The sequence below is a fragment of the Lissotriton helveticus genome, chromosome 9, assembly GCF_964261635.1.
Source record: "Lissotriton helveticus chromosome 9, aLisHel1.1, whole genome shotgun sequence".
Lineage (NCBI taxonomy): Eukaryota > Metazoa > Chordata > Amphibia > Caudata > Salamandridae > Lissotriton > Lissotriton helveticus.
The window spans coordinates 325,616,466-325,630,327 of record NC_136070.1 but is presented as its reverse complement, the minus strand read 5'-3'; the positions used below and the strand labels follow the sequence as shown (position 1 = coordinate 325,630,327).

General features: G+C 42.0%; 1 protein-coding gene across 1 annotated transcript in view; it reads left to right on the top strand.

Moving 5' to 3' along the window:
* KCNK10 (potassium two pore domain channel subfamily K member 10) overlaps window positions 1-13,862 on the top strand; it is a 434,219-nt gene that overhangs the window by 388,688 nt on the left and 31,669 nt on the right. The window contains exon 6 of the mRNA XM_078660013.1: window positions 7,070-7,256. Coding sequence (XP_078516139.1) covers window positions 7,070-7,256 — 187 coding nt within the window. The remainder of the gene's footprint in view (window positions 1-7,069; window positions 7,257-13,862) is intronic.

Genomic DNA, 13,862 nt, shown 5'->3' with positions numbered 1-13,862 from the left:
CAAACATTGGAATGTTGGAGCTCCAGGCTTATACCAGCTATTATAAGCCCAGAGGAAATCCATTGTCATCAATGGAGCTCTCAACATTTCAATGTTCTAATATAACCTAATAGCCCACTGCCGAGGACTCTACCGGTTGTTACAAGCCGGGATCCCGAGTAATAGGCCCGAGCCAAAGGAGAGGGCATATAACAAGGGAGAGAGCCATTAACAACCGGTATAGCCTGAGGCAGAAGGGCTATAACGCTATTAGAAACATTCCACTCACTAAGGGTAGAATGTTCTAAATTAAAAAAGGAGAAACATAAAGACAAATATTGGAATGTTAGAGTTTGGGGCTCATACAAGCCATTATAAGGGAGACAATGTTTACTTTGAATGCGCTACAATGCATTCCATTACATCGCAAGTCGTTTCAACAACTTGCTGTATGGGGCGCACTGGTGTTGGATTTACAATCCAACACCTTCCCTGCTGTTGCACAAACTGGAGTAGGAATAGTAAATAATAGTATTCCTAAGTCCAGCGCGCCCTCTACAGTAAGTCTTTGCAAAGACTTGCGATGTAATGGTTCGCTTTGAAACAAAGCGGTCGTTGTAATGGAATGCATGAAAAGCGCATTCGTAGTAAAGAGACATAGTTCCATTTTAAGCCCAGAGCTACTCCAGTGGAGCTCTCAACATTCCATAATGTTCTAATATGTGTGGAAATATACTTTGTATATCAGCATTATTCTTTGGGGAGGTGCATCTAAAGCACCATTCAACCCTACTCTGTGGGATGATATTATGAACAAGTAATGCCCACCAAGAAATGTGGTTCAGCCTGTAGATTCTCCATGGCTGCTAGACCCACTGAGATAGTCTGTGGGTCTGAGGAGCAGGGAAGACAGACAGGGGCATCAACGGCCCGCCTAAGGGCTATTTTGGGCTATTTTGTGAGGAAGGGCTAGTGCAGAGGCTGCCTCACACCTGTCAGAGACCATAGCAGGATTGAATTAGATTTGACCCACCCTCTTGGTTCAGGAATGAGCACGCACAACAAAGGTGTATTACAATTCTTTAATGTTCGCTAACCTATTGGAAATATTAGTAGAACATTAACATTGCTAACTAATTAATAAACTGGATGCAAAAATTGATTAATATTATAAAAATAGAAAATAAATTAAAAACACCCTACCAAAATCTCACCGTCTGTTAACCTGAGAAAATGTATCCAATCCTCGTCATACTTTAACTCCCTTGGGTGTGTTCAGCCCTCGCTTTGTCAATGCTTCGCGTCCACGGGCATATAGCTTCTTCCTTCTTAGAAGTGTCCCATCAGCAATGAATTCTCCTCTACAGCTAACTACTAAAACTAGGAATAATTATACTGTTTTGCAATTAGCAAAATAAATTTAGTGAATAGACAGAGCTTGAAATATTGGTGAAGTGATAGCTCGAGTTTATTCAGGTGTTCATAAGCATAAGTTGTAAGAAATACACACGTATAAGCACATTAGAAATTCAGATGTTGTGTCACAAAGTGGCCTGTGTATGTTATTACTAAACAAAAATATTAGTAATAAAAGATATATACGTTTATCATCAAAAAGGCATTTTTTGATGTGGCAATAGCTTGGGACCCCAAAGACAGACCAACACCAAATTTGTCACGACAGTAGAGCGTTACTTAGAAAGTGTGCTTTTCTTGATTTACTATAATTCAGTTTAGCAGTATTTGAGATATTTGCATTACAAAAAGAAGTTGGATAGTCATGAAAGGGTTAATGCATACTTATATCTTGGCAGTTTTCGTCCAAGCGCAATCTTCGCAACACAAAAATTAAAAAAGTTAATACCTCCCTTGAATGAGGGGGCTTTCTACTATCAACACCCGTTTTAGGTTCAAGACCCTTCAATCTCTGGTTGGCTGGTCGCAAATTAAGATTTTTCTTGGTGACAAGAGGCACGGTTCCTGTGTACTAAAAAAGCAACGCTCAAACCTTAGTGGTGGGATCCCGCAAGGGCCACCAAAGATTAAATCAAAAAGAATAAAGCTTTTCCATGTCCCTGGAATCTGCTGTCTATTTTATGAGGCTGTGGGCATGCCACAAACAAATTAGCACCCATTTTTATATCACCACGGACTATGATACCATTGGACCAACGTTGAGGCTTTTCATTGTCAGCAGTTTTGGTACAGAGGCCCTAGAGTTGGGGCATCATTTTTGATGTGGCGAGTCCCCAGACTCAAAAAACTTAGTTTGCAGACCATTGACACCTTTTGATGACATTAACATTTTAAAAAGTTAAAATCCTTCTCATAAAAATGTCCACTTAGATGTGGACTAACATCAGAATCAATCCTGGGAGGGGGGTGCGAATATAGTGAACTCAGCTATTTTTGTGTTGCACTGTGTCCTTGGTCTCTAGAGTGAGCCAGCAGACTCTGAAATCATTGGTTGAAAGTTCAGCTAACAATCCACCACAAAACATGCCTTTTTATTGACAAAGGAAGAAGCATCCACCATTTTTTGAGGAGCAGGAGACCTGAGCAGATGTACTAATACTCACTGCTCAATTTGCAGAATAAATGGTATAGACATGGGAAGGAGAAATCCCAGGATAGTACAGGACCTTCCTCTGCTGCACTATAGGAGGATGAATAATTAGTCCAATGCCCTGGGAAGAGTGAAGAGGTAAAGGGACAGTCAGTTATTTAGCCATCCCCTAGGCAATAAAAAGTAGAATGCCAGTTTGATTACCTTCAAGCTCTGAGAGCAGAAGCTGAGTGGGGACAGAGTGGAGTCTTGTTTGGCACTACAATGAAGCAATACTTGAAGTCAAAGGACAAGAGGGAGTATGGCAGATTCCTGCAGGATCAGACGAAAAAGCATACTGGAGGCGAGAAAACAAAAATTCAATAGGCAGTGCCATAAGAGGTGTTACAGGAGAAACAATATCCCCGTCTGAACATTTCGACTCTGTATTGCATGTGGTGCAAGACGAACATCCATCTGCTGTGGGGAGCAGAGTCCCAGCATTAGGAATGACATATGGTGAACATTTCCAGAAAAACAGTAAAGACAAAAAAAATGTGAAAAGTATCCATTTGCCACAATAGTTAGAAAACAGTAACTCATGCAAAAAAACACAACATCACAACATTCCCCCTAAAAAACAACAACAAAACATCAATCAATCATGTTTTTATAAAGTGCTGCAAATCACCTGTGAGGGTCTGAAGGCGCTGGCGTTGATAGCTGCTGTGAGGTGATCTGTTCATTCAAACAGCATGGACTTGAGTTCTCGCTGAACCAAACATGGTTCTTTTGAGTTCCATCAACAAAAATGAGAAACCAACTTGTCTCTATATATGGGTTGGTCCATCGGGGACTCCCAGAGTGGCTAGGCTGGAAGGCATGGCCATAGGGCAGTCTTTGATGCCAATCTCCGGTCAGGACAGCCAAAGTCCCACATTGGATGGTTAGGTTGGCCGTGCAAAGAGAGGAACCATCCACTGCTGGTTGGTAACACGGGCTAGCCTACAAAGGATAATCAACGTCCCTAGTCAGGGATGTTTGTATTTCATGTCTGTATGTATGTATCTGTATGGCCCTGTTGTCTATTCATGCGTCAGTCAGGTTGTCTCTAAATGTGTTGCGTCCCTGTGACTGTCTCTCATTCTCAGCATTTTCATGTCAACCACTCTATTTTTCTGTTTCATTCATCCTGAAACTCCTCCCTTCTCTCTGCACTTTCCCGTCCTCTCTATTTCTACTTATTAATTCTATGGCCTTTTGTCTCCTCTGCTTGGCCCCTTCCATGGCACTACTCTTTTCAATCTGTCCCTCGCCCCTACCTTGTTTTCCCTATGTGATTATAGATTATTCTTATTCGAGCCCTAGTATTTCTCCGCCTCTTTCTGTAACATTTCATCTACTCCATATTGTTTCCCCATCTCACTCTAATTTCTCTGGCTCTTTCTCCGCTCTTTTTTTTATAACCCCCCCCCCCCTTTACGTATCCTTTTTTCTATTCAATAACGCTCTCCTCCTCCACCTTCCACTCTATCTCCCTCTGGCTACATTCTTCTTGCCCCTTCTCCCTCCCTCTCCTTTTTTCCCTTTGTTGTCTGTTCGGAAGACATTTCCCCTTTCCCCTATCTCTTTTTTTAAAGCTTTGCATGTATCTGCTTTCCCCTTTATTTCAGACATTCTGATGCACTGTCTGTGTGTGTGTGGGTGGTGGAGGGGGTTTGGTGGGGGCAGCAAAGAGCAGGTGCTGCTTAATTGAACTCCCACCTGTTAATTCCCAGAGCAAAGTTATTTCAAGTGAAGTGGATTCAAATGTATGTGCCGTTGTCCCTTTATTCCACTTCTAGTCTGGCGCATTGTAATGGAAAGCAGATTGCTTCAGAGCTGTGTAGGTCGTTTCGAGGAAGAGGGACAAAATAAGGATGAAATTAAATTGAAAGGTTCATATTGTCTCAGTATAAATTAAAATATTTTCTTGCAGAGCTCACATCGTAAAGGGAGCTAATGGAACAGGTGCATTAAGTGTTTTATTCAGCTTGGCAAACTGTAACTAAATTGGAAGCTGGTATTCAAACCAAAGAATTCCAATTATGAAGTCAGGAGTATTTCACATCACTGTAATAGATTCCTTCATCTAATCTCACCCAACCGCAGGATTTGTTTAAACTTAGGAAGTGCTATCTTCTTAAGTGAACTGAACATTTAGGGGTCCATTAGGATGTCGGGCGGATTTCCTCCGCCAGGCTGGCGGTGGCTACCGCCAGCCTGGCGGAGGAAATCCGCCCGACATCCACAGCCCAAATCCCCCCCGCCATATTAGTATGGCGGGGTGGACCGCGGCGGTGAGAAACACCGCCCGCATGTTTACCGCCCCGGTCGCCTGGCGGGCGGGGCGGAAAACGAGTAACATGGTGGCGGTGTCTGTTAGACACCGCCCGCCATATTACAATGGGCTTACACCAATGCATTTCCGTGGCGGCAATGCCGCCACGGAAAGGCATGCGGAGACTCCCTGCGGGGGCCCATTGCGGGCCCCCTGGGAGTCACTGGCTTGGGGGGTTGCACATGGGGGGTACCTATGGTACCCCCCCGCATTTCAAAGTGCATCATGGCAGGCACCGCGCGGTGCCTGTCATGTTGCACTTAGAAATGCACAACATGCACGTTTAACAAGGTGGCGGGCGGAGATTACTGCTCCGCCCGCCGCAATGGCAACAATACAGGATGCGCCCGCCTGTGTGGTGGGCGCATCCTAATGCACATTTCGGGACCCCCGCCCTCGAGGCGGGCGGTCCCGTTTCCCGATACCGCCATCCTAATGGCCCCCTTAATGTTTTCATGTTTACAAGGGTTACTTGCTTCTTTTTCTGAGGGATAGTATGGCCTGTACACAATAAGTTTTTCGGCAGATAACTTCATAATTGCCATTGTTTGGCCAAGTGTAATCTTGGAAAAACAACCCTATAAACCAATTCACTTTTAATTTAAATGGATTGCTGAGCTGGCCCTTATTTCTTTGAAAGGTTAAAACAATTGGATCATCATAACAAAGACCACAAAATGGCGGCTTCACTCTTACTTCAAAGTAGAGCTTGTTACCATGGAACAAAAGATTGGCTAGTCTAAGTTCTCTGCTACCTCTCGCAATTAAATAGAGGCTTTCACTTGTTTTCAACAACATTAACATAAATGTATGTGATGATTAGTTCTTAATCTCTGACGACTATTTTACTCAAAGACTACCAAAGCATATTTTATATTGGTATTGAGATTTGCTTACTCTACCTTACTTAAATGAAATATTTTTTTGGGTTCAAACTTTAAAAGTCTGTAGCGCTTATCCTTACATACTGTGAGCTGTCAAATACGTTTTTTTATTCATTTCTTGCGTTGTAATGTTTTGATTAGTGACAGTGGGTAATGCCAAAGTGGTACCCACCGCCCAAAAGAGGCTTGTGTCCAGTGTGCGGGCCATATTAGGGTCAAGCACAGGTACAGTAGTCAATGCAACATCGTCCTGGTTTTGCTCATATGGTTGACCTCAACATAACCAGCTCACTGAACAGGGGCTTGCCTGTTTTTGTACTTTTTTTTCAAGCTAAATTAGTGATTAAAGAAGTCCCAGCAGAGATGTGCAAATATTTTTATTGTGTCTGGAGAGAGGATAAACATTCTACACAGCAATGCTTTTGTTTTTGTAAAATGTTCCAGGGGATGGCAAACATATTGTTGTTGTCAATGATTGTTCAGCACAAGAAACAGTCGTGAATCTGCACTGTCCTAAAGGTCCCCTCAAACGTGACACTCGCACAACAGTACAGTTCCGTCTTTCATCTTCGTGTGTTTGGAGATACTGCTCAATGCAAGGCAAGGAAACAAATACATGCATAAATAAGTGACCATAAGAGATATATATATATATATATATATATATATATATATATATATATATATATATGTATATATATATGTATATATACATATATATATATATATATATATATATATATATATATATATATATATATATATATATATATATATATATATATATATATATATATATATATATATATACATCCAAACGCAAGCGAGAAACGCTTGCTACGCCTTTCCCTGGCCACTCCAAGACAGCGGTCCGTGACGAGGCAGGCAGCCTCTAAATCCACCACACGGCTGTTTGCGTTTCTTAGCACCCTACAATCACGGACACAACAAAGGTATTGTTGGCAGCAATATATAAATATATATTATGATATTATGATATATATATATATATATATATATATATATATATATATGTGTGTATATATATATATATATATATATATATATATATATATATATATATGCGATCCATAAACTCGCCCCCTTGCAGTGGTAGATTTCAAGATCATCTTTATTACCATAGACCACTGTGGATGTGCAAGGTTAAGTTCATAATAGTAGGAGCATTCAGCTTGCTGGCTTTCAATGGTAATGACCATGAATGAAAAGTTTCATGTAAAGAAAAACACAGAAGTCTGAGTTCCTATTCTTTTTTTCCAGAAGAAGCAGGTGAGCCAGACCAAGATCCGGGTGATTTCCACCATCCTCTTCATCTTGGCGGGCTGTGTGCTGTTTGTGACCATTCCGGCATTCATCTTCAAGCACATTGAAGACTGGACGGCGTTGGACTCCATCTACTATGTGGTTGTAACTCTGACAACTATTGGATTTGGTGACTTTGTAGCAGGTGAGCAGTTGATAGGCGAAAGAGAGGACAAAACTGTCTAGCAGTGTTAGTTATAAGGTAGGGAGTTGTGGCATTCCCTAGTGTGAGCACCTCTATGGGGGTGTTAGGCAGTTTTACATGTCTACATTTAGTCATGAGTTAATATCCTACCTTTGGAGTTGCTGGAAGGGATGTGAAATTTAGATAGTGTTGAAACTGATGCAGTTCTTGAAGGCTGCAATAACTAAGCCAGGTCACTTGATTAACTTGACGCTTTAGGGACACTATATAAAAATGGCAAGTAAATTAAAAATGTAATGAAAATGTTGATTTTAAGTATTAGTTTTACAATCAAATACAAGTAAACTATTGAATGCCTACCTTCAGAATACCGCAAAGCAGAATATGAGTGGATTTATAATTTTACAATGAAATATATGTAACCCAGGTTATATATGCATGGGCCCATTCCCTTCCCATGCGAGGAGGAGCACAGCAACAACCTCATGAAGAAAAACCCAATTGACGGCTTTTCTATCGAATGAACTATGAGTATTGTGCAGGAGTAAGCAGACTGGAATGGTTGCAGGTCTGAGGAGTAGTAAATACACACATTCTAACTAAATGTTGATTTTCTTTGGCATTGGCTGTCATTTACGTTTTATTGAGCTCTTCCCACTTAGGGAAAAGTATGAGGTGGGCTGGCCTAAAGACGAGGAGGCTAAATGCAGGTGTAGCAGTCCTTATCAATCATTTACTGTTGCATTCGTCTGAAATCTGCACACCGCCCAGCACAGTAGATTTACTGTAGTTTGGATGTTATGAAATGTGTCCTAATAGGCAACTGTCTTTAAGATCACAAATATATAGACGTCAATGAGAGGTGGGGAAAACAGCATCTGTATGTGAAGTGATTTAATTTCTCCAGAAACATTTTTTTTATTATTGGATGAGAAACATTTCTTTGTTTTATAATGTGACACAAGAATTCTCAGCCATCCAGTGCATTCATTGTGTGTTTGATGTTTCACCTCCCTTCATAGCACAAAACCTCCCAAGTGGGTTGATTCCCTGAGATCATCTTTACCCCTTGCACCAATTAATCTGACAGAAACTGTCTAAAATGAAGCCCAGCCTCACAAAAGCACCTGAAATCATTTGCTACTGTAAATGAGAGGATTACAGCGTCATCATACAGGTCAAAACTCCCAGCTGCTGGCACGATTGCTTAGAAAAAGCATTGGCAAAGCTAATGGGTTTTGTCTTTTAGAGGGAAATGCTCCAGGCTGTGCCAGTGCTTGTTTATTTTTTTTACTTTACTGTTGTAGCACAGTGAACACGCGTTTTACAATAATGAAGTAAAATTAAAAAATAACGGGCGAAGAAGTGCAAAAACTGAAGCAAGGGTCTAGGCAGCTCTTTGTAGCTACATCTTGTTGGGAAAATAAAACCTAACAAACAAAGATTGGTGCATGGAGGTGTTGGTGGGAAATGGATTTAGGGGTTGGGAGAGGTAAAATAACTGTGTGGAGCTAGTTTTATGGTTTTTGCATTCATGGCATGATACCAGTTTTGGTGGCCAGCCATCTTAGCCATTATACCTAAAACTATCCTAATCAGAGCACCCAATGGCTGCCCAAAAGTCAATTTCTGTATGTGTACTGACAGTTGAATGTATGTGTAAGTATGTGTGTGCATGATGTGTTTTGTGTGTGTGCATCCACTGGCCACCAGCATGGCTTGAGGGAGGGGGGCGGGTGCAGGGGGTCGCAGGGGAGGGCACGTCAGAGGGTAGTGGTGGGGTCACGCTGAGGGCAAATATAAAAAACATTAAATTAATTAAACTTACATTGCTCCTGATCTCTTCTTGAAACTCGAGGAACAGGAAACACAGCAACCCCCACTGACCAATCACAACGCTGCAATGCAGTGTTGTGATTGGTAAGCACCCAGGCTCCCCTAACCAATCACAACGCTGCAATGCAGTGTTGTGATTGGTAAGCGCCCATGCTCCCCTAACCAATCACAACGCTGCAGTGCAGCGTTGTGATTGGTATGCGTGTCCAGATTGGATGCCTAGCCAGGGAATGGGGGCCTGGGCATGTTCTCTATGCAGGCTGTAATGCAGCCTGCATGGAGAATGGGGAAAGTTCGCATGACTGGTTTAGGTGGCCGAGAGTGCCGACCAAACAGTCAATGTACACTTAGGAGTGGGCAAACCACTCCTCCCCTGCTCCGAAAGCAGAGCAGCCCTGCCCACCCACAGAGCTCAAAGTTCTTATCATTTTATGTTTCTACTTCGCATCGCTTAAAAGCAGTGGAGCGACGCTCCTCTGCCATAGCTGAGGAGTCGCCACTGTGTGCATCCTTCATATTAATGACCTCTTTATGGGTACCATGGTAAAAATACAATCAACCACAAACGTGTTTCGCACCCAGTTTTACAATTAATGCATATCACATGTTTTATGGAAAGTGAGCCCAATTTCCTTCAATTACTTCTGAAGGAAATTTCACAAACAAAACAGTTGCAAAGATTCTTTTTGCATTCTATCCTCCATGGCATGCACAAACTTTAAATTAATGATACCATTCACAAATAATATTCTTGGGGCCATTTTGTGCCCTATTGAATGTGGATCCCGACAAGTGAGTAGGGAACATTGTTATACATTAATATCATAACGAACATATTGAGGACAAAAATGTTGATGGTTAAGTAGGTATAGATTTTCTGTAGCTAACTTCCCATATATACAGTGACAATATATATATATATATATATATATCTTTAAGGTATGTAGACGTTGAATTAAGAATAGTAAATCTAGACTTTCCTAAGCGCCCTTGGATTCTGACATTTTTGAGTACTATATTTTGGCTACGACATTAAGGTATGCCAATAGTTCCTACTCAATATTGCAGACTACCTCCACCCTATTCTATTGTGGCATCAAAATAGATCCACAAGCCATTGAACAGATTCAGAATTTTGGAACCCTGCAAAGTCGTCTGAACAAAATTACAAAGACAAAGTGATTGGGAAAATTCCCGAAAAGATCTTCGAGGTCTATGGAAATCGTAGCCAAGCGGAAGGGTAGATTTTAAGGAAAAGAATAGGACCGAATTCTAAAATCGTCAAACCTCTCCTGTCCTTTAGAGTGACATCTGAGGGCTCGGTCTGAATTTTGAGGCCGACCAGTAGCTTTGCTATCCGCCCGAATCACTTTTTCTGAAATACCCTCTCCATACACTGGAGTACGACAGCAATAAAATGCAAAGCACTTTCTTGTCTTACAGAAGAGACCGGTGTTGCCAGACTAAACATATTGAGTACCATAAATAATACCGAAATGACAGTTGTGTACACAGCCGTTTCTAAATGGTTCGTGGGCAGTGTTGTTTGGTAAGCCACGTCATCTCTGCTGACATCAACAGAAATGTTCGATAGGGCCCCCTCCCTTGTCTCTGAACGTTTCGAGCAAGCTGGCAGGGTTTTGCTCCCTTCGTTTTAAGTACAATATTTATCTTATCCTCAGAGATGCCCGGACTCAACTGTGCTTTTGCGCTTATTTAGAGGAGGGATTGAAAATGTGTGTTTGCAGCTCAGTTTTCTCCTTGTTTTTTGGGGACTACCAACCTGAGTATCAAGCGGGTGTGCAGCTAGACAAGAAACACCCATGTGCAGGAAAAGGAATGTAAAACATGCATAATTAGCACACCTTCGTGCCGTACTGCAACAAATCCTCCTGTTCGAGGTGCAACGGAATATGCGGGCCCGTGGCCCAAAGCAAGGACAGTGCGACGTTATTCCTCATTTCCACCTCCAAAAGCTGCTGTGCTGAGAGAGCAGCAGGGACCGCGCCATCAATTTATGGCCTTGCTAAACACTTACTGTGGCTGCAGGGGGCGAAGCTGACAATTATGATGAAAGTGCGGTTGCACCAGGGCCAAGAACAATGATTGGCCCCTGGGACCCCAATTATGGTGTATGTGTCTTCTATACTTTGTCTAGAACGGGCCCATTTTATTCTTGCTTGTAGGTGAGCCCTCCAAAGTGCTGTATAATTGCTGATCAGTATCTCTCCAGGAATATGGGCCAGTCACAGTAGCGGCCTGCATGGCTTCCTAAGTGGGATGCTGCAGGAGAAAGCCCCCCCCCTGCCTTTAGGTCTCCAGCATTGAGTTTTTCGGCATCTGTGAATGGTCACTTTTATTGTCCACACGTAGGTGTGGTTTCTCTGGCACCCTGAACAAAGTCTGAGTAGCTTTGAAATGTTCACTCTCAGCAAATCTGTTGTTATCTATTTTAAACTAAAAACAAGCATTTACAATGCAACGGTTTCGCCTTTGGAAATGTTTGAGCTATTGGCATTGTGAATGACAAACTTTTTATTTATGTGTTGGTTTTGAAAACAGCGAGGGTGGAATACGTGAGGCAGGAGGAGTGGCATTGCATTCTGACCGACGATCAGTGCTTTAAATGGGAAAAAATAAGTGCAGGTACTCATTAAATTGAGCTAGGGGCGTGGCTAGTGGGCGGGGTTAGAGGCGGAGCAAGGCATGATACAAAAATACTTCTATTGAGTATTCATTTTACCCTTTCATTTCCTAGATAGTGGTCTCAAACTTTCCATATGTGCAGATTAATAGCTAAAACCCTGAATGTGCGAAGCCATCAACAGTACTTTTAACACTTTCAGGCTAATAATCAATCTCATCTCATCCACTCATGGTGTTAGTAATATACTTGAAGCCTGTTGGTAGAGGATGCTATGACCTCTGAAGCAGTAAGTAAAAATGCCAAATTTTATAAAAACTGATCTCCTTTTTTTGTTAACAGACCACCACACAGGAACAGTTCATTCTAAAAGTTGAGCTGCCTCGGCTGAAAGTGAGGGAGGGACAGAGAGTTAGAGAAGAAGCAAGCCTTTTTGCTAGGAAGCCTGCTCCTTAAAAGAAATGTAAACCTGTGCAATTCTTTAATTTGTAAACATGAACGCTACTTGGAAGCCAGAATTGACTTTAATTGATGGAATCAGTTGAAGCTTCAGGATTATAATGATTTACTCGTTTTGAGAGGAAAAGTAATGGTAGGAGTTCTTGAGTACCTGCTTTTACTGGACAGATATACAAGAATATTTGCACTAGATTCAGTCTGGTTGTGAATGACAAATCTATATCTTCAAAAATCTTTTTTTTTCAAACTAAATCTTTTTTCTCATTTTGAGGCAGTCGATCTTATATTGTGTGTAATAAAAGTTTTAAACATTGAATACATATTTACAGAGTTTTTCTGTCATTGGCTGGCACTCTCTAGCCCTAAAATATACAAGTCAACTTTTCCCACTGCACCAACCAGGACTCAGTTCTGTGCCTCTCTGGTCACAAAGACATCTACAGTGATGCATTAACCAATAGAGGTTTGGTCATGTAAAAAAGTGCAATTACGACGAATTAATTCAACTTGTGTTTATTTTTCCATTTAAGATCTGTGTGTTATTCTATGTGCAATTAATGGAAAGTGAGACCAACGATATAATGATATGATATGGGGTTCTTTTCAACCCTGCCATTGGCCGCCCTCACACTAACTGACTCATCCCCTATTGCAGTGAGGTTCACAGTTGCCATACATTTTTAATGCACTTCGACCACTAACCTGGAGCCTGTTGCTAGGGGCTGCTGTAAATCATCTGAAGCTGTCAGTAATATACCTGGAGCCTGTTGGTAGGCGCTAGTCTAAACCATCTGAAGCTGTCAGTAATAGGCGCTAGTCTAAACCATCTGAAGCAGTCAGTAACATACCTGGAGCCTGTTGGAAGGAGCTAGTGTAAACCATCTGAAGCGGTCAGTAATAGGCGCTAGTGTAAACCATCTGAAGCAGTCAGTAATATACCTGGAGCCTGTTGGTAGGCGCTAGTGTAAACCATCTGAAGCTGTCAGTAATAAGCGCTAGTGTAAACCATCTGAAGCTGTCAGTAATAGGCGCTAGTCTAAACCATCTGAAGCAGTCAGTAACATACCTGGAGCCTGTTGGAAGGAGCTAGTGTAAACCATCTGAAGCTGTCAGTAATAGGCGCTAGTGTAAACCATCTGAAACAGTCAGTAATATACCTGGAGCCTGTTGGTAGGCGCTAGTGTAAACCATCTGAAGCTGTCAGTAATAGGCGCTAGTGTAAACCATCTGAAGCTGTCAGTAATAGGCGCTAGTGTAAACCATCTGAAGCCGTCAGTAACATACCTGGAGCCTGTTGATAGGCGCTAGTGTAAACCATCTGAAGCGGTCAGTAACATACCTGGAGCCTGTTGGAAGGAGCTAGTGTAAACCATCGAAACGTCAGTAATAGGCGCTAGTGTAAACCATCTGAAACAGTCAGTAATATACCTGGAGCCTGTTGGAAGGCGCTAGTGTAAACCATCTGAAGCTGTCAGTAATATGCGCTAGTGTAAACCATCTGAAGCCGTCAGTAATATACCTGGAGCCTGTTGATAGGTGCTAGTGTAAACCATCTGAAGCGGTCAGTAACATACCTGGAGCCTGTTGGAAGGAGCTAGTGTAAACCATCGAAACGTCAGTAATAGGCGCTAGTGTAAACCATTTGAAGCCGTCAGTAATATACCTGG